We start from the raw sequence: 25470 nt of genomic DNA, 5'->3' as shown, positions 1-25470 counted from the left end.
ACTACGGAAACCTGTAGGGACTGCTGCTGGTTTCTCGCTTGCGTTTCGGGCTGAGAAAGGGTCACTTTAGGCAGAGGGCGCTGGAGAGAGGAACAAAGGGCGCGATGAAACAAAATGCCGAAACCCGGGATCGAGCCAGGGACCTTTAGAACATACTCTCACGAATCGTTAGAATACGTGCGTTTGATCATCAATTGCGTAACAACCACATTCGTTCGACTTGAGCCATCAAGCTCATAGTTTTCAAATCTTGAAAGCTGTCATTGAGCACATCATAGTCTGCAGTACGCCCCGTAACTTGCGTACTTCAACAGAAAGAAGAGCAGACAGCTCCATAAATATGAGAGGCGCAGAGAGTGCAAAGCGAGCCGCACACGTTTCGGTGGCTGAGAGAGGGCAGTTTTTGCTTCTGCATTTCCCAAGTAAGGACGCATGACAACAAGCGATCGCGGTGCTCATTTACGACATAGTGGTGATGAGTTTTCAGTACGTGTTCTTTTGAACGAGCAATGAGGTTGCTGCCTTGGACAGCTGACTGCACGCTCTCATTGTGCCACGTGATGAGTATTCACCAGGCTCGTTCAGTCATTAGTCACATTCCATCGTTTGCCATAAGCAGATGCTGCAAGGTGATGTGGATATCAGTTCCCAGTCTTGTGGACGAGGACAAAAGGAGCACACAAGGGCTCATCCGTGAGTTGAACCCAGGACCCCCCACACCCTAAGCGAGAATCATACCCCTAAACCAATGAGCCACGGCAGCACTTTCCATTTTATTCTGTCAGCAAGCTTGAGGACGGGGGAGAGGTGTCATTCGCTCGTCCAGTCAGACCTTCATCAATAAGTCAAGAAAGCCGCAATTACACGACTGCCTTGCAGACGAAGGGCAGTGAACTGCACCCGGTAAGAGGGGAACAAGCGGCACTAGGCGACACCGAGGCATGAGCCCCAGCGAGGGGGGTTAGCTTGCATGGTACAGCGCTTGCTTTGCATGCGAGAGGTAGCGGTATCATTTCCCACGTCCTCCAGGTGTGTGCTTAGAGCTTGATGTGCCGAAAGGTGTCCTTTAGCCTGCGGTCACACCTTGCATGGAGAGCGTCATGCAGCTGTCAATCATTTCGCAGCCACGCCCCCTCTTCATCTTCTCTCTGCCTTAAGCGTCTCCGCCACTCTCTCTTGACATTTCATGTCAGCATGTCAGAAGTCCGAGTGACGTTTTTAATGGCTGAGTGAGGGCACGATGCTGAAGCGGAGAGGCCACTTCAGCCAGAGAGACTTGTGCTAGGTGAGATCTGAAAAACGGACTCGCAACAGAAACAGACCAAAAAAGTATCGGTGAGATCAAAAGGCAAATGCAACATCCAGCAGAGGGCGTCTAAAGATTGGGGAACGGGCGACTGAAATCCATATGAGGCAAACTTTCCGGCTGTGCACTGCAGCTGGCCTCGTTGGCGTAGTTGGTAGCGTGTCAGTCTCATCATCTGAAGGTCCTGAGTTTGATCCTCACACGGGGCAGGGCTGCTTCCTCTCTTGCTCTTTTCAAACACTTGCGGCAACTGTTCGCTCATAACCACGTCTGGAATGCGTGACCTTTACACGGGGGAGAAGCAACGCCGCATCCCTTTTCTAAAGAACATTCACATTCAGAAATAAGTCAAGAAATTTGCCATTACTTTTGCTGTCAGCCTGCCCATGTTGCCAAAGAAAGATTCACTCGGCGTCATAATGACAGAACAGCGATCACTTGAAAACACTGTTCCACACTCCGTAAGCAAGAACTTCAGTGTTTGCAGTCACCCGATATGCCGATAGTCAAAGGAGCACAAAACACGAAGCGTCAAAAGACAAGATGAGTTGATGGAAAGAGCGTTGAATTGATGAGCACAAAAGTTCAGCTCGTACAATAGGCAACAAAGGTCCCGGCGTCATCATCGCACTTGAAAGGACTGCCTTGCAGACTAAGGGCAGTGGGAGGTTGCTGTTTTGAGATGGAGGCATTGGGATGGTGGGCCGAGATCTATTCTTCTTAAGGAATTCTTCATCGTGAAAGATCGGTCCACAGGTCATCCAAAGAACTTACAAATTTTTGGGACTCTTCCGGAAGGGAGTGAAGTGCTCAAACACATGACATGCCCCCTTGCTCTCACATGCACAATTCTGCTGCAACATGCACAGCTACCGTCCACACCAGGCAGTGGGGCTTCAGCAGAATTTGCTACGCCACCTGCAATTACATATCCAGCTGCACACATATACATGGCCCCTCTGTCCTTTTCAGGATCTCAAAAAAAAGCATAGCGTGGTTTTCCTGCAACCTGATTCACCGCATCTCCCTCAGAATGTGCCCCGTTGCATTCATTGCTGAAGCAGGACGGAGGCTAACGGGAAGCCAGAACAGTTAGGCTCAGCGATCTCTCCAAAATATTGTGGTTGTAGTGGAAGAAATATGGTTTAAATTGTACCTTGGTATTTCAAACTCTCTCTAGAATATTATCCATTTCTATTTTATTTTGACAGGAACTGGCTAATGACACTAGATGAAAAGAGAAGAAAGAAAACACAACGTTTCGGCCGTGGAGCCTTCTTCAGGTGTGAGGGCTCCACGGCTGAAATGTTGTGTTTTCTTTCTTCTCTTTTAAGCATGGAATAGACCTATTACTTGTTCCTTTGCAGCCTACGCATGCTGACACAGCTCCCCACCCGAACTGCTAATGATGCCTGGTAGTTTGTGGTACTTGGGTATTGTCTTATGTTTGCTCAAACTGCATATGTGTGATTGCATATTTTTGGGTATTTTCATATGTCAATATTTAATTCACTGACATTCCTGTTTGCTTGGAAGAAAGGTAGATTGGATTTGGCACAGGACGCCTGCCCATATTTGTTGATCATTGTTGGGCTGGAAAAACAATGATAAAAAGTGTATGAAAAAGCTCTCTCCAATATTTCCCTTCTCTTCGCCATGGTTACACTGCCCATTCTTTCCGTCTTTTGTCCTTCTACAAAGATTCCAGGGCTCTTTTTCCACCATAATATCAGAATTTTTTTTTCTCTTTTAAAGGCTGTAGGTGGGGTGTGATGGACTGTACCACTATCATAGAAGATTTTTTTCAGGACACATCGCAGTTCCATAGTAGAATTGATCAATAGTAGAATTCGATAGGACATTATTTACCAACATATTACCCAGTGTGAGACTCTGCCAGTAAACCTCAGAGCATTGAGTTCTCCACTGATAAAGATGGCTGTCTGAAGTCATGAAATCCACTGCTGGGATGCCTGAGAGACAGTAATTGAATCTTGGCTGGAATTAGGCTTTCTATTAGTGTTGATCTTTGGGAATTATGTGGTAAAAAGGGAAAACTCCTTTACTTTAGTCACTTTGAATGTTCAAATGTACAGAACCTGCAAAACTAAGCAATGAAAAAAATCCATCACCACTCTCATGATAGCATAACTCATAGTCTCTGCTGTTGTGTAACAATACACACTTTCAATTTTCTTATCGCCTGTCTCCAGAGAGAATGTTGTTAGTGCTGATGACCTTGAATTAGACCTTGTTGACTCTGTAAAACAATCTTCCTCTGCTTAGATTTTCACTCAGATTGATTTTGTTCTCAGATTATTCCTGGCAGGACTGAGTTTCTAGGAAATGAAAAGTGAAAGAAAAAGTACAGAAGATCAGCCCTTGAATATACAACATTGTGCAGTGAGATTGTTAAATGTATTAGCTGCTATCCTGTGCTAGAACTTGTCGTGGTAAGCAGTGGACGACAGGATCTAGCACAGATACTAATGAAACACTGTTAATGAAAGATAAAACACTTGAGTCTTATTTTAGTTTTCCATTTCCCTTTCATTTGTGATGTACTGTACAACAGGCCACAGAACATGCACAAAAACAGATATGCACACATTCACACCAGGCAATGACAGTCTGCCCAGTCAGAATCTGAGCTGAGGTATCAGAATTCTGAATTCCCTGAATTCTGTCATGGATCATCCACAATAAGGGCAATGTTTGAACACGAGGATCCCCAGGAGAGAGCCTAGTAACATAAATCTTGGAGCAAAAGCAGATGATTATCTTCATAGTTTGTGTGGTTGAGCCAAAGTTGAGCATGAGGATATGTGAGTCACCATTCTTAGAAATGGATCCAACTTCAGACAGGCGTCAAAAGTAAGAGTATACAGTGCTGGGGCAATGACACTTCAATGATCAGAAGGATAACAAGAGTTTTAATGCATTGAAATTGATTTTCTGGTGATGCACACTGTCATGGAACTATTAATTTTTAAGGATCACTTACTGACGTCAGACAGCTGCCAATTCTCCAGACTGGAAGGATGAACAGTTTATCCCCCTAGGTACCATATTTCCATATTTCGAAGCATTGGAATAATACATGTCATACAGCAACATAAAAACAGGAAGACAAGTATCACAGCCCCTATAATCGGTGTTAGTAACTTAAAAGAAAAACATTCCCCCTGGCCCAAACAGTGATTCTAACCAGGAGAGAAAAGCAGGTGTATCTTTTATGCCTCTCTGTTTATTCACATTGTCTTTTAGTTCTTTCAAATGCTGAATAGCGAGCGTAAGATTTCCGTAATCATCGTCATTAGCTGGAATATATGTACAACAGGAGTCTCCTACTAAAGCATAGACTCCTCCAGATGCTGCATTTTGAAGGTCCAGCACGAACCTGTTCTGAAGTGCCATTAATCTAACTCCCCTTAATTCTTGTTTGATAGCGTCTAAGCCTTCTAACGTGATATTAATAAAAGAGTACATTTCATAAAAAGTCGCATGGGTGAGGCTGTAGAATGAGGCATTAAAGCACATATATAACAAGATGCATTAAATTTCTTTAACTTTACAGTATGATTTATAAATTTATACCACAAATTACTCATATCCCCCTCATTATCAGTTTCATTCAGCCAGTTTGTATACAAAGAGGCTTCGTGTTTAGATTCTTCCTCTTTTGGGGTGGTGACAGGCTTCTACATAAAAAGGAAAAGGGCTGTGCACATCAGTCCCAAGCAGGTTATCCCCATCTGTCCTTGTGGAGACATCACTCCTGCGCTTTGCTCAGTTCGTTTGTGACCTTTTTACAGTGGGAAGCATGAATCCAGGGCACCATTTCTGTGACCTTCACAGCAGTGGGAGTGGTCAGCAGCACCTGGTACAGCCCCCTCCACCTGAGTGAACACCATTTCTTTTTCCTGAAGTCTTTCACCAGAATCCAGTCTCCTTATTCACTCATTAGTTCTTACAGCACAGGTAAATCCCTGTGGGCTGGAGCCCAGCATAATCTTAGGCTTTTTTGGTCAACTTTGGTCAACAGATTGGTCAACAACTGGGTAATAACTCTTAGAAAAATCTACACATTGTTCCCCTGCCTCAGCTGTGGCGTTTTGCAGAACAATTCTAGCTGAAGTTGTAAAATTTCTCTTTGTTCCGTTCCTGCAAAACATCTTATTATGAACAAACAAACCACAAAAATCATTTGCATCTAGGGGAATCACTCCCAAGGGTAACCCCCCTTAAAACTATATTGTTCTACCCATCAGGTTCTGCCACTAGATAAGAGAACCTTTCCCATGAAATCATTTTTTGACCTTCATGATCCCTTCAGGGCGTACAATTAGCACAGAAGCAGCAGCTTTAGTCCACATGTTTTTCAAACAGGATATTAACGATATGATCATAACGAATAATACCAGACCCACAAATATGTATTGAACCAGAGACCCTCTCCATGTTCCTAACACAGACTGTAGCCATGCACCAATGCCCCAATCATCTGGATTGCAGGATTTACGAAGAAAATTATTTTCGCAGTAATTAATTTATTATATTTACTATATTTATTATACACGTGTAAATTAATTACTGCGAAAATAATTTACTTCGTACACTGTGCAGAGAGCCGTATACTCCTAGTTGCGGCACACACGATACGTACAGTAAAAAGCCTCAGGCACTGTGTTAGATGTGTTTTCGACGTTATATATGCGTTTATTAATGTCGTCAATTTTACGGTTGCAATTTGACGTTGATTATACGTCGAGGCGACGTATATATACGTATAGCCGTATTTTCGCCGTGAATATACGTATATTTGACGAATCAATGTCCTCTTGGTAAACTCTTGAGCAAACTCTGAACCAGCTCTAAGGAAACTAATCCGATTAGACGTTACTTTGACTCATCTTTTTACGCTCAGTGCTGGATTGCTCAAACTCCAGCTAGGGTTAGGGTTAGCATTCCCACGCTACTTAGACACTTTGTTTACGCTCAGTGCTGGATTTTGGGAACTTCAGGACGAGTGGGAATTTTCTCCTATCTGTCCATTCTGTTTTGTTTTAGAGACTCTTGGCTGCCTATGTTGTACAGTGCAGCGTGAAGGAAACATTTTCCAAAACTGTGTCAGCTTAAAAGTTGTAAGAAAACCCCTCCAGCTGCTTTAACTCTCTTCATTTTTGTAATTTAATGTGACACTCGATGTATAACTGGAGCCTCACATATGCAAATGGTGAGGCTCCAGTTCGACACCACTTTACAGTATATGACAAAAGCATGGCAGACTGTGCCATGACCGGCAGATAACTTCCGCTTATTTTTACCATATTAAACATTGGAAATCCAACCACTTACATTTGTGACACTTGATTTTGGCTCCACCTAAGACACTCTTAAATCTTCAAACACTTTTCTCTTCTCCTGCAACACTCTTGTCTGTCGGCACTATGTGGCAGCGTTGCATGACAACCCCTCTCACCACGGAAAGGAACCTAACAGCTTTGGTAAGAGAGGAGAAAAGAACCTGGCCCGTACGGGGATCGAACCCGTGACCTTGGCGTTCTTAGCACCACGCTCTAACCAACTGAGCTAACTGGCCTCACGACAGTGGTCCTCTCTGTGCTGCAAAAAATCGAACTCAGGGAATTTCTTTTGCCCTCCTTTGAATAGAAAGCCGTGTAATTCAGTGTACGGGCTTTCTCGTGCAGTTTCATGGTTCTTGTAACCCAAATCCTACACTGGCCTGAAGTGTCCCCCCATTTCACAGCATTTTTCAGCTGATTTAAAAAGTACCTAAAGGAGAAGCATTTTTGAAGACCATCAATTACCAAGAGCTTTTGTCAAAGGTTTTGGTGGTCATTTTTAATGACCACAGAGCACTATGACCTCGGTTTTACATCTCATCCGAAAGACAGCGCCCTTTTACAACACAGCGTCGCCGTCACTATGCTGGGGCATTGGGACCCGCACAGACCTCAGGGTGAGCGCCCCCCCGCCGGCACCATTAACACCGCTTCCAGCTGGAAGCTTTGTTTTTCCCTGTAGCTTACCCTCATCCGGGTACTGACCTGGCTCACACCTGCTTAGTTTCAGTGGGTTTTCAGTTGCGAGTTGCAAGGGGATGCAAGTGATGGAGCCACTCGCTGCAAAAGCCACTGCATTGGCCGGGAATCAAACCCAAGCCTCCCGCGTGGCAGGCAGGAATTCTACCACTGAACCACCAACGCTCAGTGTCTGGGCCTTCAAAAAAGACGCTTTTTTGGTGCTCTGTGCAAAAAGCGTCGACATATGCTTCCAGCTGCAAAATGCCATTTGCGGACACTGAAGAATTTATTTCCAAGGCAGCGGGTACAAGCGATTGGGCGTTTTAAAACCACCAGGAACAGCAAAGAGGCGCGCTTCTTTGATTGCGCCGGAACACACCGACTGGAGGCGGACAACGTAGTCGGCAGGATTCGAACCTGCGCAGGGAGACCCCAATGGATTTCTAGTCCATCGCCTTAAACACTCGGCCACAACTACAGCAAGCCCCACCACCGCTGCGTTCTTGCTACAATCTTACCTGGATCGCAAGGCGCCGGCGGAAGCCTATTTCAAAGTCGTTCTCCGTTTCAAAAAAACATTTCCAAAATACAAGCCTTGCAGACAGACATGCCTCAGAGGACTTAAGGGTGGCTTCATGTCGGAATGATAAAGTCTCCCCGTCCGGACATGAAAATGCCACTTTGTTACACACAAAAAAAGAATCAACAACAGAGAAATGTCCACAAGCATTTGAAAAGCCGCACCACGCCGCACTTGAAATAGCTCTTACATTAGTGGTAGACGCAGGAATCGCCTTTTTATTTACGCTCTTACCCACGCGATGGAAAGCAAAACAAAGCAAAGCAGAGCAAAACAAAACGAACAAACGAAAACCCTCACGTCCCGCACTTGCATATAACGCTGTTACGTGCCCAAGTGGTATTGTACGTCATCCTAGCACTGCACGCCGGGGCGTATGGTATATGGGAACGAGCACACGCCACGAATCGTCTCGAATCACTCCCTACAGCTGTAAGGTGCCTTGAAGCGTGCACCCCCAACATTCTTCTTTGCGCATCTGTGAAAGGTAAACTCTTGAGCAAACTCTGAACCAGCTCTAAGGAAACTAATCCGATTAGATGTTACTTTGACTCATCATTTAAGGGACCCTTGTTAATTGGAGAAATCAATGATTTCGAATGAATTCTGTATGCGTTAAAAGACAGCTATACACAGAAAACATGCAGGACACTGCTCATGATGTTTCCCGAGCCGAAACAGTGCGTTTTTCCAAGCCATCTGACCAAGCCTGCCCACTGAAAACTGCAGGAGATCGTGTAAAGACGTTCAAGTTTGTAACTACTGCACGCACAGGAAGCAGAATAAATTCCTCTATTCAAACTGTCAAAGGTTTGCTTTGCGAACGCTGCAGGACATCGCACAATCTCTTTTGAACAGGGACAAACGATTTCTTATGGGGCGCAGTAAGTACAGACGTTTAAAAAGCTCCACTCATGCCAATGATGCAGCATGAAGAAGCGCAACCTAAAGTTTGCATTCCTAGCACTGTTGCAACCTAGCACTGTTGTATTCCCCGCATCAGTAGCTAAGAGAATATAATTTACGACTCTTGTTAATGCAGTTTCAGAAACCAGACTGAAATTTCTCAAGTATATTATTTGAATCCATTTGATGTTGGGCAACAACTATTCTTTCAAGACTTTTAGATTGAAATGGGACCTTTGAGACAGGCCTGTAGTTGTTAAGAACTTGTGGATCCAAATTTGACTTCTTAAGGAGCGGTCTAAGAACCACTACCTTAAATTGATCATGTACGACGCCTGACGCAAGCGATGCATTCATCATACTAATTATAGGTCCTGCCAGTCCTTCGAGGGAATCTTTGACTAGCTGACTGGGGATGGGATCTAGGAAACAGGTGGTTTACTTTGTCTTACGTCTGTGTTCATGAGTCCACCATAAGAAGAAATCTGAACAGGAGTGGTGATCATGCGAGGTCACCACGGAGGAAACCACTGCTCTCCCCCCAAAAAAAACCACCACAGCCCCTCTCAAGTTTGCTAAAGACCACATGGATGTTCCATAGCAACTCCTGGAACAATGTTCTGTGGACAGACGTGACAAAAGTTGAACTTGTTGGTAAATGTGCACAGCGTTATGTTTGGAGATAACAAAACACCGCATACCAACTCCAAAACCTCATCCCACCTGGGAAGCATGGCGGAGGCATCGAGGGACCGATGAATTCCAAGATGTATCAGGAAATTCTACAGCAGAATGTCAGGGTGTCTGCCTGTGATCTAAAACTCAAAAGACGCTGGGTCTTACAACATGACAAAAACAAAGGAGTACATCAACAACAGAGTGGCTGAAACAGAAGAAATTCCGTATGTTGGGATGGCCAAGTAAGAGTCCTGACCCCAATCCCATTGAAGTGCTGTGGCGTGATCTGAAGCAGGCCATTCAGCGCAAGACATCCCAAAAATATACATAGGCCAAAATACCTCCTAACCGCTGCTCAGGTCTGACAAGCCGCTACAGAAAGTGGGGGTTGAGGTTTTTGTCATAAAGGAGGTTCCACTAGCTCCTTAATATAAGGGTTCACGTACTTTTTCCATCAATGACCTTGATTGTTTAAACCATTTGGTCAATAAAGAAACAGCAATGTCAAATGTTGGGCGTGTGTTGTTTGTTAAATCAGACTCTCTTTATTAATTATTATGACTTAGATAAAGATAAGATCACATGTTAGGAGCCATTCATGCAGAAATCCACATCATTCCAAAGGGCTGTTTACAAAAGTTTTTCTCCCAACTGTATGTGAGAGAAAAGCAGAGACGCTCACTGAGTAAGGTGGGGTTGCAGCTTTGCAAATCACAAGGACATTTGTACGCTCAAAATGGGACAGGAGCACCCCAGATGGGACTCAAACCCACAATCCCTGGCTTAGGAGGCCAGTGCCTTATCCATTAGGCCACTGGGGCACACTGGGTTGGGTCGATCACGCTGATGAAGAGCCAGTTTTTTTTTTCCTTTGCTTTTTCAAAGGGATCCCCAAAATTAGGAAAGTTAGGCAGCAGAAGGTTTACTGTGACCTGAGAAGGACCGGCATCCAATCACGGTGGTACACACACACGCTCTCACTCATCTGAGCTACACGGCTACCAAGATGATCTCAGGTGCGCCGAGCTGGTACGGAACATATTGAACTGATCGACGGCGAATTGTCTCTCAGACAGGCTTTTCACCTCTGAGCTCCCTGACTGACAGTGATCAGTTAGGCAGTAAAACAGTCAGCTGCTTCTAAGCCTTAAACAGCTGCATCTCGGCGCTTCCACGGAGAGATGATTTGAAAGCCGAACATCGCCAATTGGGAACACCTTACTATCACTAGTTTAAGAGACTCTTAAGGTCTTGCAGAGGTGCCTGTCTAATAGCATGCGCTTTGCAAGCTATAGGTGTTTAGGCTGAGGCAGAATGTCTGTTAACAAAATGTTTTTCTAAAGGGGCCTCGCACTCTTTTCCAAGCAATGGTCACCATCCCCACAATGTAGTCATGTCCTAGGACGTCACCTTTTAGTCTCCATTTGTCTGCCACCAACATTTTAGGTTACGGGGTCACAACCGCACCCCGGAGAGCATAGGAACCGTTGGCGTTCTGGCTGCGCAGATTGGGCTGAAGGTGGGGCGCTTGAATCTCGCTGTTGGAGGCCGTCTGAAACTGACCCAAGCCTTTCCCTTGAATTAAATGTAAATAAGAAATGAACCCCAGATGCACATGGAATCAATCACGTGTTTCCTTTGAGCCGTTTCAAAGACTGCTCCAGAGTTTACCTTGCACAGATGCGCAAAGATTAATGATGGGGGTGCACGCTTCCAGGCGCCTTACAACTGTAGGGACTGATAAGAGACAATTCGTAGCGTGTACTCATTTCTCTCTATTCCCCGTGTTGCAGTGGTAGGATGACATAAATTCCTGCTTCGACACGTAACGGCATTATAATCAAGTGCAGGAGCTGAGGGCTTTAGTTTTGTTTCGTTTTCCATGGCGTTCGTAAGCGCGCAAATCAAAGGCAATTCCCGCGTCTAACACGAATGTAAATGCTTTTGAAAGTGCAGTGTGGTGCAGCTTGTAAAAACCTTTTGTGGTTTGTTGATGTTTTTTCTGTCTGCCAAAGTTGCATTTTGACATCCGGACTGGGGGACTTTATCATTTGAACGTGAAGCCAGCCTTAAACCCTCTGAGGCGTGTCTGTCTGCCGGCACGAATCTTGTGAAAGGTATTTTTTTTTAACGGAGAGCGACTTTAAAAAGGTTTCCGCAGCCACCTCGCACTCCGTGTTAGATTATAGGAGGAATGCGGCGGCAGCAAACTCGCTTTTGTCGTGGCCGAGTGGTTAAGTGCGTTGGGGACTCCCCGCGCAAGTTCGGAACTTGCCGACTCCGGCGTCTGCTGCACGTCGCCTTGTGCCTGCGCGGCAAAGGCAAAGTGCCGTTTCTCCTTTCCCGGCACTATAAAAACGCTAAATCGCTTGGACCCGCTGCCATTGAAAGCAATTCTTCAGGTAACCACACATTTTGCGTTCGCACCTCTGGTGCTCTACTTATGCCTTTGAAAACCTAATGAATAAAGCTGAAAGAACCGACACGATATGACCGGGGTAAAGTTAGCTCGAAGTTCGAAAACGATTTTGGCACGCCTGTAGCGCTTTCACGAAACCTCTTAGAATTGCGAGAATGCTTGTTTTGTGTATAAAATACATTGTGGATGCTTTCTCAGCCTTTACTTTTTCGTTTTTATGACATTTTTTTGACCAAGCACGAATATTCTTTTGTCCATATCTTCGCAATGGAAGCACAGAACGCCGTCAAACCAAATGCATTTTAAAGACCACGACTTGTGGATATTTCCACACTCTTTACATCAAACTATCAGTGAGCTAATTATCTTTTTTTAAACCTCCGGTTTTTCATCGATGCGTAATTACGCACGAACTGGAACCCGGGGGACTGCTGTGTGCACACGTTCACAACGCGAGAAATACTGTTCAAATCGCTTCGTGCGAAAAACCCGTATATGACCATAGGAAGCAGAACAGCGCAGTCTCCCATTACCCAGACTGTAAGCACGGGAATAAAGCTTTGTTTGACTTCTGAAACCCTTCCTTTACGCCCTGTTTTCATTCAGGTAAGGGTCAACTATATTGAAAATACTACTGACAGCAGGAAGATTAAAATATTCTTTACTCAGCATCTTATTAAAAACAGCTCCCATGATGTTCAAACCGATTTTTTACACAGAACACTGACACAGCTTTGCATTCTGAATCTCTTTTTCTCATGCTTTTATTTAATATGGCACAATGCACTGGGATAGGGGTATTCTGTTCACAAACCAATAGCATTTAAACCACAGCACCCACAATGCTGCAAGTGTTTTGCACACTAAGCAGGTCCTCTGACTTTTCCCAGCTTTATTTTGGGTTGTGGAACCTTTCTTTATATTTTTTAGGATTTTCTGAAGATAACACTACAGGTGGGATGGGTGGGTTGTCTTCATGGCTCAATAGCATTTCAAATACAGCACCCACACTGCTGAAACCAAGTGTTTTACACACCAGACAGGCCCCCGAACCTCATACAACCTTACTGTGGCTGTGGCCCCTGTCTTTATTTTGTAATGAGTTTCTGAAGATAACACTACAGGTAATACACTGGGACAGGTGGGTCGTCTTCATGGCTCAATAGCATTTCAAATACAGCACCCACTCTGCTGAAACCAAGTGTTTTACACACCAGACAGGCCCCCAAACCTCATACAACCTTACTGTAGCTGTGGCCCCTTTCTTTAATTTTTTATGATTTTCTGAAGATTACACTACAGGTAATACACTGGGACGGGTGGGTCGTCTTCATGGCTCAATAGCATTTCAAATACAGCACCCACTCTGCTGAAACCAAGTGTTTTACACACCAGACAGGCCCCCAAACCTCATACAACCTTACTGTAGCTGTGGCCCCTTTCTTTAATTTTTTATGATTTTCTGAAGATTACACTACAGGTAATACACTGGGACGGGTGGGTCGTCTTCATGGCTCAATAGCATTTCAAATACAGCACCCACTCTGCTGAAACCAAGTGTTTTACACACCAGACAGGCCCCCGAACCTCATACAACCTTACTGTAGCTGTGGCCCCTTTCTTTAATTTTTTATGATTTTCTGAAGATTACACTACAGGTAATACACTGGGACGGGTGGGTCGTCTTCATGGCTCAATAGCATTTCAAATACAGCACCCACTCTGCTGAAACCAAGTGTTTTACACACCAGACAGGCCCCCAAACCTCATACAACCTTACTGTAGCTGTGGCCCCTTTCTTTAATTTTTTATGATTTTCTGAAGATTACACTACAGGTAATACACTGGGACGGGTGGGTCGTCTTCATGGCTCAATAGCATTTCAAATACAGCACCCACTCTGCTGAAACTAAGTGGTTTACACACCAGACAGGCCCCCAAACCTCATACAACCTTACTGTGGCTGTGGCCCCTGTCTTTATTTTGTAATGAGTTTCTGAAGATAACACTACAGGTAATACACTGGGATAGGGGGGTGCTATTCATGAGTCAAAAGCTTCATCACAACATCTGAAAATTTTAGATTTTACATTCTTTTTATTTCCCATGTTTCGTTTAGTTTTTTCCTAATTTCACATTTTAAATAAGCTATATCTGTAATCACAATGAAGGTGTGGTATGCAGTCTTGATGATGTGACTGTGTAACCATCAGGCACGAAGGAGAGAAAAACAAAAAACTCCAAAGGAGAAAAAAAATCTCTGGGGGTCCAAGGCCTGATGGTTGACCTCCCCTCCAGGTCCTGGTTGTGTATGACAAGTAGTTACTTGAAACAGTTCACATGCACAACCATGCAGATTGACACGGTAAATTCTATTTCATATATTATGTGAGACTAGATGTTAATGTTGAGTGTGTCCCATCCACTGGGTTGAGCAGTACAGGATCTTGAGTTTTGTAGGCTGGGTTCCTTGCTTCAGAAATCCAGGAGGATCCCTTGTCATGGGGGACGGAGCTCAATATCAACCAAAGGCACCGAAGAGAGAACAGTGGCAGGCATGGTGTGGAGAAAAAAAAAGGGTTAGACACAGAAAAAACAATTGCAACGTGGTTGTCTACTTACCCACTTGATATCTATGTTTCTGCACCTCCTAAAGAATTAGATCACTTGGGATAAAGAAGACTACAGAGACGATGTAGAAGACTACAGCATTGTTAAATATGCTTGTAGGTATGGGGCATCCTTAAAAAGGTCTGACATATATTTCCACAATTTAGGGGCTGTGTGCCTAAATGCTCTGCTACGTGCTTGCTATTGTTAACATAATCTGTTCATTGATCTAGACAGCATCCTACAACTACCTTAACCTTACTGTAAGAAAAGTATCACTTTGGTGTCTAGGCTGTTCTTTTTCATGAGTCTCCACTCCTGGAGATGTACATGGTACGATATTGAAAGCCAGTGGGGTTCGGACTTCGATGATGCAATTGTGTTTTATTGTTCCGGTTAGAATCCTTTTAGCACTGTGCCCTGTCTGAAGGTAGATAGAGTACTGTTTTGGAAACCTAATAAAAAGGAATCACCCTAGATACACTTCTATTTGATAGAAGCCATTTTTCTTTGATCTTTCTCACAACGGAGTGGAATTTCTTGATTAATCTATCTTACTAGGATGGATACAATTTTATCTGGAAATCTTTCACATAAATCATGTCATGGTGACATACTGTCGTTTTACATTTCTTTGCACTACTACAGTGATGTTAACAGTGTGTAGTGATCATATTTAAAAGGGACTGTGTTGTGTCATGATTAACTTTTTTACTGTTTTCATACAGACTTTGTTTGGTTTCTGGCAATAGATAACAAATGGTTTCTAGTGATTTTGTGTTCTAGTGTTTTTCATTATTGTTTGGCAAAGTGTACGAAAGTTTACTCTTACCCAAGATAAAATTTTTGGGGGGATATTGAAACTTGTACTTACGTGTCTTTTGGAGGTGAATTCTGCTGAGAACACGTTGACAGTCTTCTTGAGTTTCCAGCATGTCTTTTATGTAATGCTCGGGAGTAGGGGGTGGATGCTCACTCATCAACAGTGCCTGAAATATAAAACCGTAAGAAGGGTTACGAACTGCAAAGGATCCAAGGAGTATAAATGGGTCACAAATCAAGATCTAGGTATTTGCACAATTTGCCAGATCTCTCTTAATCAAACTCCTTTTTTCTTACTTTGTGTTTTTACAGCAAGACGTTATATTGTTTCTGTGCTAAATGGCAAGCTCTTTTAGGTGTTCATGGTTGTGTCTTTGTTTCTATACTATTTTAAAGAAACCTAGTAAGTGATTTGATGCATCCATGTCTAATCATTAATCTGACACAGTAATTCTATCTTTGAGATGCCTGTGTCATGTAATAAATTGCACAGATTATCAGTAATCTTTTATGTGTGCCTTCTTTGGTGTGTTTTTTGAAAAGTTATCTCTAATTTATAGAACCATTAATGCCAGAAGACAAGCCTGCAATCCAAACTTCTTAACAATAACAAACAATTATAACGTCCACTGAAATATGTCATCCTACTGTATGTTTCTGCTGAATCTAAAACTACATGTCCTGCTTAAAAAACCCTTTCATAGTGATAGTTTGCATGCAGAGCATACTCACCAAACTGGGGTTGGCAAAATGTACATATCCATGTTACTTCATTCTTTGCGCTTTCATACTCTTCTTTTGAGATGCACAATTCATGGAACCAGTTTTCACAACTGTCACACTGAATCTACACGGACAGTAAACCTTATATCAGTTCAGCTATCACCTTTCACTGGCATGTTTTGTTATTATGTGCTTACATTACACATACAGATAGAGATGATGTTCACTTACCCAGTTTGTCTGCCGCACTGGTGTTTCTCCACACATCAGGCACATGTCCTGGAGAGGAGCTATAATAAACATGCCAAATAGACTGATTTTTCCAATGTTATCTACAGATCATTGTTGCATAATTGAAGACAGTTTGATAGAGACCTTTTCGTATGCACTTTCCTGATTAGGTGTTCTACTGCTTCTTAAACCGCACATTGTCATGTCTCAGAATACTCCTGTCAACACCTGTTACCCTTTTTTGCGTCAGCGTGTGTTGCTATGATTTTAAGGGGGCACATGATAACACAGCTATCATGTTTCAGTTTGCTTTGCTTCACTATGGGCAATTTAGACCCACACTTTTCCCAGACAATGGTTGTGTCAACCACGACGAAGGCCAAAGTGTCATTGAATTTTAACTGTGTGAAATATGATTTAATTAACTTTTCATCACTGTGTTATATAGTACAAAAAGAATACCCAAATGAGTTCTGCATATAAATAAATTGAGAATCTTTTTCATCCAGACTTGTTACAGAGAGAGAACATGCTTCAGGAAAATAATATACACCAAGAAACGTAGGCAATGAGGATCAAATGGTACAATACCTGAAGCCTCAAGAATTCTGATTGACAGGTCTTCCCGCAACTTTCTCATTTCTTTGGCACTGCTGTTTATTTCGATATATGTTGGAATATCCGGGAAATTGTTAATGATGTCTGCGCCCATCTAACAGACAAAAGTTTGTTTCAATTATTTCCCTAAAAATCTCTCATACAATAGTTTTAAGTCCAAAATTTCGGCGTGGAAAGGTTATGCTGACCTGCATCACAAAGACCCCACAGCTTGAGGCATCTGCTTGCCTGGTGTGACCAATCACGCTTGGGTGCCAGTTGATATTCAACCAGTCTTCTTTTCCTAGGACATTCCTTCGCATCTTAAAAAAGTCCCTGTGAATCAAAACAATAGGTTATTGATAAATGAGGAAATATTTGTCATGCTGAACTTGAACCTGAAATGTATGTGTGCCCCTGCAGAATTTCACCACGAAACTAATGCTTGATTTCTTACCTGAACCTTTTTGCCGCTGCAGTGGAGTCTCCCATCTCATCACTCCCCATAGGGTCGACCACAAAGACTTTCTGGGATGGAGCATACAGATACTGCAAGAAACAAAGGGCCCATCATCAGACATGAAGTTGCATTTAATGTGGGGCCAGACACACAGGCAGTTTCAGGAGTTTTATGTTGTTTAAACAAAGGTTTTTAATATTTGAATATTTTATATATATAATATTTATATTTATATATTATTTAACATTTAATATTTTGCAAACCTCGGCAAAGACAGTCAGGAAATGACCTAACAGTACTTTTTTTCCTACATGACACTTTGACTTGTTTGGTTGTCTGTTCATTACACAGCAGTATTCACAATAATAATTTAGGAAAAGTGCACTGTCACCATTGCCTTGGACACTCACTATCAATGTCCACCTTTTTTAACAGGAGAGGAACACATACATTGTGACTTTGTAATTTTTTTAGATGCAACAAGGATAATCACTTGAACTGTAATGGTTCCAGGTGTAATTATAAACCTACGCTGTTTTGGATTACCTGCACCACACTTACCAACAATTTCCAGTGGACACCAGTGTTAAAAAAGCTAATAATGGCTTCATAGTTTTCAAAGTTGACCTGTAATGAAAAAAATGACAAGATTAGTACAACAGGCTGCCTCACAGGGATGGTGTGCTACCTTTGAATTTTGATTTCTGACTATAAAGGTAGTTTCTTTAGGCAGCACCATGGGCACAGTTGTGACCTGTTTTGATTGCTTGTAGCTCTCCTTGTTTCTCTATTGATAAAACAATCATCAGTTAGTGAAAAACCATGTTTGCCCCCTCACTAATGTAATCCATCAACATTTGTGTTTGATGTCCTTACCTTGGACAAACGTTGTCTAGCCATGCGCTCTCTATTCCCACTCATGATTACACCAGTTGTGTAGTGGTTCATTAGGAAAACCTTCTTCCCCAAGTCCATGGATTCTTTCGCTACTTGAAAGTAACACTCAATGGTCTTATGGAAAAAGCAAACACAATTGAAGAAGATGTGATTTCACGCACTCACACACATTTGATTACACAAAAGCTCCGAAACCTTAACAAATGCATGCAATCAAACACTTTCATCTTACCTCGCCTATGAGCCACTCATCTGGTTTCAGAGACACAAACTCCGAGTGTCTGAGAATATATGTGTCTGCACTGTGTATGGATGGCAAAACTGCAACCACTAATTCACTCGGATTGATGTTCCAAAGGGCGTGTACCTAAAAAAGATTTACCAAGCCAAAAGCATACACAAGAGATCACTGGACCTAACATAATGAAAATTGAGATTACACACCACAAGTATAACACAAGTATGTCAACAAGTATAACAAGTTAGAGAGAAACGACAAAGAACACCTACAGTAGTAGAAGATGACATTCATAAGCTCTGAAAAAGAAGTGAATGTCCACACAGAGAAATATTTGAAATACAAATCCTACCTTCTTTTTGAAATCTGTTTTCTCTTTTATAAGTTTTGAGATGGGGCGTGCATCACAGTGTGGTGTGATCACTTCAGCCATGCCCACGGCAGCTTGCTTGGGTGACACTTTCCTTTCTTCTTTGTGCTGCCATTCTTTATATTCTGTGGTTCCTGCTTTCCCCTGCTGTACTTGCAGGCCGTTGCTGTCATCTGGCGATTTTTCATTTGTTTCAATATTTCTATTGCTAACTTTTTTTTCCTGTGTTCTCATTTTTTTGGGGATTGGAATTTTCTGTGGTGCGCTGTAGAATTTATTTTTTGTTTCTTTGCCTACACCTGGTGCTCTCTTTGCCCATTGTTCCTGTGCATGTTCATGACGTGTCTTAGTGGTGATCAATGGAGCCGTCAAAACCTTTTTGGGGAGAGCATTTTGGATTATATGTTCTCTGTACCGGCCTTGGAGGGATTGTCTCATTATCGTAATAAACTCTGCTGGCCTCAGTTTCCTCCTGTGCTGAAGTATTGAATGCTTGACAATGCCAAACCAGGTCTCAACATGACAATTAGTGGCTCTTGTTTGTGCTACCTCTGACATTGATATGTCTTTTTTGCTGTCTGAAGCATATCTTGCCAGGTCACCCAACAAAATTCCACTCCACAGTGGAAATAGTGCCATGTATCTTTGCAACAGAAATCTTATTATGTCTTCACAGAAATAGGGGTTCACATTGTGTTGTGTCCCATAGTCATCATGTCCTTGAGCTGATATGCTGTCTTCATAAATACCTTTGAACTCCACAGCGAAAGGAGAGCGGCCCAGGCTGCCTCTCATTTTTGGGTACAGTACCTCATCTGTGTCTTTGACTTCTGCTTCCTTTTCCATCTGGTCTGGTGTGGTTGTTTGAGAAATGTAAGCGTTAAGGAGGCAGACACTAGATTGGACTTCATTTGTGAACCTCCTGCTTGAGAGTACAATACACATGTGTTTGAAAACATTTCTGGCGACACTCAAAGTTGTGCTGTTTTGCAGGATGGCAAAGGAAAATGTTGCAAAGTCTCGCAGTCCTTTGTCTGTTGTTTTTTTACTAATTGCTTGAGAGACAGCCTTTATGACATGGGCAGAGCAGAGGTGCAGAACAGTGAACATCTGAAGTTCTGTGTACTTAAGTTTGCCTTGGCAGACTTTCATTGCACGATTTAAGTATGCATGGATGGTGTCCCCATTGAAGGCAAAAAGAACACTGTGAATCAGGGCCCAGCTGTAGTCAGTTTCTACATGCTGCACTCTCTTGGTAGTACATGTTGAGATGTCAAACATGAATTTCCGTAGCCAACGTTCTATACTGACAATGGTGTGGTCAGTTGTCAACATTTCAGACACTGGTAATGGAGGCTTTCTTTTTCCACCTCCAGGTAAAGTAAGACTGTAGTACAAAATTCTTTTGTTCTCCATCTATAAGGGCAGGTGACTGGAGATCTCAATAAGAGTCAACACAAACACAAATGATACAAAAACCAACACAGTCTTCCTAAAATAATTTATGTAAGTATTTTCAAACCGCTTATACTTTCTGAGTACGCTAAAAAAAATCAGTTGTGGACTGTACCTCTTACCCCACATTGAAAGTTTGTATATTTGTTATTTGTTCAAATAACCTTTTCGAACCCCTCCAATCTGGCTTCCGTCAACTTCACAGCACAGAAACCGCCCTAGTCAAAGTCACCAACGATCTCCTAATAGCTTCTGATTCTGGTTCTCTTTCCATACTCATCCTTCTTGATCTCAGTGCTGCCTTTGACACTGTTGACCATAACATCTTGCTTTCTCGTCTCGAGACTGTGTTTGGAGTCTCTGACACTGCCCTCAAATGGTTTAAGTCTTACCTCACTGATCGCTGTCACTTTGTCTCTCTCAATGGGTACAGGTCTGAAATTGGTCTTGTCAAGTCTGGTGTCCCTCAGGGCTCAATACTGGGCCCCTTGCTCTTCAGCATTTACATGTTCCCACTTGGTCAGCTTTTAAGATCACATGGCCTCAGCTTTCATTTTTACGCTGACGATACTCAAATATACATCCATACCAAACCCGACACTGATGTGGCTGTCTCTATTCTATCTAATTGCATCTCTGACATAAAAATTTGGATGACTCAAAACTTCCTTCATCTTAACTGTGACAAGACTGAAGTCATGCTTATTGGTACCCCCCATCAACTTCGTAAAGCCAGTCCTGTAACCCTGTCTGTAGATGGCTCTGTACTTGAGCTCCAATCAAAATTGAAAAACCTTGGGGTTATATTCGATTCTGGCTTAACATTCGACCCACATGTACAGCATACTGTCAAAACATCTTTTTTTCACCTTAGAAATATCGCAAGACTACGCCCTATGCTATCATTAACTGTGGCTGAAAAGCTAATCAACATATTTGTATTCTCTCGAATTGACTACTGCAATGCTCTGCTCCCTGGGGTATCTAAATCTACTCTGAACAAGCTGCAGTATGTCCAAAATTCAGCAGCCAGAATCCTGACCAGGTCTAGTGCAAGTGTTCACATTACTCCTATCCTGGAGTCCTTGCACTGGCTTCCGGTCAAATTCCGCGTAGACTTTAAAATCCTCATGCTCACCTACAAGGCTTTACATGGCCTGGCACCTCAATACCTGTCTGAACTTTTATCGCCCTACTCCCCACCTCGCAACCTCCGCTCTTCAAATTCTGCCCTCCTTACTGTCCCCCAAGCCCGTCTACATTGTATGGGCGACAGGGCCTTCTCCTGCTATGCCCCCAAGCTCTGGAACTCTTTGCCCAAGGATATTAGAGAGTCACCTTCTCTAAACTCCTTCAAATCCAGACTCAAAACCCTCCTTTTCAGAAAAGCCTTTACTTAACTGGTTCCATTCTTCACCCCTCTGCTCTTCTTAATACCATCTTCTACGGTCTCCTCTATTGTTACTGTTGTATTGTTGTAATCATAATTGTGTCCTGTCTTGTGAAATTTTCTTATTTATTGTTGTAGTCTTCTTATTTATTGTTATTGTCATCCTGTAAAGCGCTTTGAGAAGCCACCTTTAAAGGCGCTATATAAAATAAAGTTTATTATTATTATTATTATTATAAAATAGAGCCTATTGCTTTTTAGAAATCAAAGACACAGGTCACTATTTTTCTGTTCATTTAAAGTGTGTGTTGAGTGCGTATGTGGTCAGATATGTGCCAGCTTCATATGAAGTCGATCTGACTTCTATTCAGGACACTGTATTTGACAAGCTGCCAGTAATAGGGTATTGAAGATACTGGTGAATAGCTAGCCCAGGTTACTGTTCACACAAATGCTCCGGCAGTTGTTAGGGTCAGGTGATCAGTCCTGGATTCCAGGCCAAAGGAAAACATCCGTACTTCAGGATGGGGTTGAGTATTTTAAACTAGGCTCATCACTAGGCTCATGCAGTTATGTCACATGATGTGGCTGTTTACCCTGTCTACGCCACAGGCCTTTTGTAGTTTAAGGGTATGGAGTTAGTATACTTGCTCCAGCTTTGTGTTTGGGAAATCCAAGGGATATTGGTTGTTTTTTATAGACAATTCAACAATGTTCTGTTTTTAAGACTTTGTACCATACACCGATCCGCCCCGGAGACCCAAGTGATTCTGGTTTAGGTAAGCCAAGGGACAATGATCTTCACGTTACCAGGGGGACAGTGGGTGGACAAGTCTCCCCTAAACAATGTATCTTGTCAGATTATGATGTCAGTCCGTTTAATAATGTTGTTGAACTCCCTTCAGCCAAAATACAGAGGAGCCCAGGCCCAGAATGTTACACATACTGACAGAGAGTGATCTCATTATGTGTGTCATGATGGTGCTGTCTGGCTGTCCTGCTGGTCTGGATGAGGGGTGCGTAGTGTGGTGCAGGTACTTGTCCCATCCTGCTCTTGGTCCAGGTTGGAGGGTTGCACCGATTCTGAGTCTTGTTAGCTGGTATGGATTGGTTTGGGGGTGTTGATACCAGAGTGGTCCAAGAGGGGGGTGCAGATGTCTCGGGGGCATTCTTGTTTTTCTATGACTTCACGTTGATTCTGTTGGTTCTGAGTGTCTTGGTTACATACGCTTGTGTGTATAGATGAAAAAGCTATTGAAGAGCACCTCATTCATCTCGGTGGAAGTTCCCATGTTCAAAAAATCCTAAAAAGAGAATTAAAGTTTCACACAACAAAGCATGACTGTGAAAGGTCAGGAGGCCTGACACTTGCACAAGTGCACAACACTTGATTACAGTCAAAAAATCATGAAGCCATGAAGACGACCCACCTGTCCCAGTGTATTACCTGTAGTGTTATCTTCAGAAACTCATTACAAAATAAAGACAGGGGCCACAGCCACAGTAAGGTTGTATGAGGTTTGGGGGCCTGTCTGGTGTGTAAACCACTTAGTTTCAGCAGAGTGGGTGCTGTATTTGAAATGCTATTGAGCCATGAAGACGACCCACCCGTCCCAGTGTATTACCTGTAGTGTAATCTTCAGAAAATCATAAAAAATTAAAGAAAGGGGCCACAGCTACAGTAAGGTTGTATGAGGTTCGGGGGCCTGTCTGGTGTGTAAAACACTTGGTTTCAGCAGAGTGGGTGCTGTATTTGAAATGCTATTGAGCCATGAAGACGACCCACCCGTCCCAGTGTATTACCTGTAGTGTAATCTTCAGAAAATCATAAAAAATTAAAGAAAGGGGCCACAGCTACAGTAAGGTTGTATGAGGTTCGGGGGCCTGTCTGGTGTGTAAAACACTTGGTTTCAGCAGAGTGGGTGCTGTATTTGAAATGCTATTGAGCCATGAAGACGACCCACCCGTCCCAGTGTATTACCTGTAGTGTAATCTTCAGAAAATCATAAAAAATTAAAGAAAGGGGCCACAGCTACAGTAAGGTTGTATGAGGTTCGGGGGCCTGTCTGGTGTGTAAAACACTTGGTTTCAGCAGAGTGGGTGCTGTATTTGAAATGCTATTGAGCCATGAAGACGACCCACCCGTCCCAGTGTATTACCTGTAGTGTAATCTTCAGAAAATCATAAAAAATTAAAGAAAGGGGCCACAGCTACAGTAAGGTTGTATGAGGTTTGGGGGCCTGTCTGGTGTGTAAAACACTTGGTTTCAGCAGAGTGGGTGCTGTATTTGAAATGCTATTGAGCCATGAAGACGACCCACCCGTCCCAGTGTATTACCTGTAGTGTAATCTTCAGAAAATCATAAAAAATTAAAGAAAGGGGCCACAGCTACAGTAAGGTTGTATGAGGTTCGGGGGCCTGTCTGGTGTGTAAAACACTTGGTTTCAGCAGAGTGGGTGCTGTATTTGAAATGCTATTGAGCCATGAAGACGACCCACCCGTCCCAGTGTATTACCTGTAGTGTAATCTTCAGAAAATCATAAAAAATTAAAGAAAGGGGCCACAGCTACAGTAAGGTTGTATGAGGTTCGGGGGCCTGTCTGGTGTGTAAAACACTTGGTTTCAGCAGAGTGGGTGCTGTATTTGAAATGCTATTGAGCCATGAAGACGACCCACCCGTCCCAGTGTATTACCTGTAGTGTAATCTTCAGAAAATCATAAAAAATTAAAGAAAGGGGCCACAGCTACAGTAAGGTTGTATGAGGTTTGGGGGCCTGTCTGGTGTGTAAAACACTTGGTTTCAGCAGAGTGGGTGCTGTATTTGAAATGCTATTGAGCCATGAAGACGACCCACCCGTCCCAGTGTATTACCTGTAGTGTAATCTTCAGAAAATCATAAAAAATTAAAGAAAGGGGCCACAGCTACAGTAAGGTTGTATGAGGTTTGGGGGCCTGTCTGGTGTGTAAAACACTTGGTTTCAGCAGAGTGGGTGCTGTATTTGAAATGCTATTGAGCCATGAAGACGACCCACCCGTCCCAGTGTATTACCTGTAGTGTAATCTTCAGAAAATCATAAAAAATTAAAGAAAGGGGCCACAGCTACAGTAAGGTTGTATGAGGTTCGGGGGCCTGTCTGGTGTGTAAAACACTTGGTTTCAGCAGAGTGGGTGCTGTATTTGAAATGCTATTGAGCCATGAAGACGACCCACCCGTCCCAGTGTATTACCTGTAGTGTAATCTTCAGAAAATCATAAAAAATTAAAGAAAGGGGCCACAGCTACAGTAAGGTTGTATGAGGTTCGGGGGCCTGTCTGGTGTGTAAAACACTTGGTTTCAGCAGAGTGGGTGCTGTATTTGAAATGCTATTGAGCCATGAAGACGACCCACCCGTCCCAGTGTATTACCTGTAGTGTAATCTTCAGAAAATCATAAAAAATTAAAGAAAGGGGCCACAGCTACAGTAAGGTTGTATGAGGTTTGGGGGCCTGTCTGGTGTGTAAAACACTTGGTTTCAGCAGAGTGGGTGCTGTATTTGAAATGCTATTGAGCCATGAAGACGACCCACCCGTCCCAGTGTATTACCTGTAGTGTAATCTTCAGAAAATCATAAAAAATTAAAGAAAGGGGCCACAGCTACAGTAAGGTTGTATGAGGTTTGGGGGCCTGTCTGGTGTGTAAAACACTTGGTTTCAGCAGTGTGGGTGCTGTATTTGAAATGCTATTGAGCCATGAAGACAACC

At 43.0% G+C, this 25470-nt stretch overlaps 1 protein-coding gene and 3 non-coding genes across 5 annotated transcripts; 1 reads left to right on the top strand and 3 right to left on the bottom strand.

Moving 5' to 3' along the window:
• Positions 1–1442: 1442 nt before the first annotated feature.
• Positions 1443–1515, top strand: trnam-cau (transfer RNA methionine (anticodon CAU)). Its single transcript has one exon. It is a non-coding gene; the product is annotated as a tRNA-Met (tRNA).
• A 5319-nt stretch (positions 1516–6834) lies between these two features.
• Positions 6835–6908, bottom strand: trnal-aag (transfer RNA leucine (anticodon AAG)). Its single transcript has one exon. It is a non-coding gene; the product is annotated as a tRNA-Leu (tRNA).
• A 3357-nt stretch (positions 6909–10265) lies between these two features.
• Positions 10266–10338, bottom strand: trnar-ccu (transfer RNA arginine (anticodon CCU)). Its single transcript has one exon. It is a non-coding gene; the product is annotated as a tRNA-Arg (tRNA).
• A 3675-nt stretch (positions 10339–14013) lies between these two features.
• LOC148631923 (uncharacterized) lies at positions 14014–19960 on the bottom strand. Of its 2 annotated transcripts, XM_088623922.1 has the most exons (10): positions 18867–19960; positions 18509–18643; positions 18256–18390; positions 17941–18006; positions 17377–17468; positions 17129–17255; positions 16914–17034; positions 16323–16381; positions 16101–16215; positions 14014–15535 (listed from the first exon to the last, which is right to left on the bottom strand). In XM_088623922.1, the coding sequence occupies exons 1-10, from the start codon at positions 19827–19829 to the stop codon at positions 15519–15521; spliced, it is 1830 nt and encodes a 609-aa protein (XP_088480048.1). In that variant the 5' UTR covers positions 19830–19960; the 3' UTR covers positions 14014–15518. The 2 variants fall into 2 exon arrangements, with proteins under 2 accessions (XP_088480048.1, XP_088480049.1); XM_088623923.1 differs by lacking the exons at positions 18509–18643; positions 18867–19960 and having other exon boundaries at positions 18256–18393.
• Positions 19961–25470: the final 5510 nt, after the last annotated feature.

This window comes from Lepisosteus platostomus, unplaced genomic scaffold, assembly GCF_059453375.1.
Source record: "Lepisosteus platostomus isolate fLepPlt1 unplaced genomic scaffold, fLepPlt1.hap1 Scaffold_72_H1, whole genome shotgun sequence".
Taxonomy (NCBI): Eukaryota; Metazoa; Chordata; class Actinopteri; order Semionotiformes; family Lepisosteidae; genus Lepisosteus; species Lepisosteus platostomus.
This window is presented reverse-complemented; position numbering and strand designations above follow the sequence as displayed.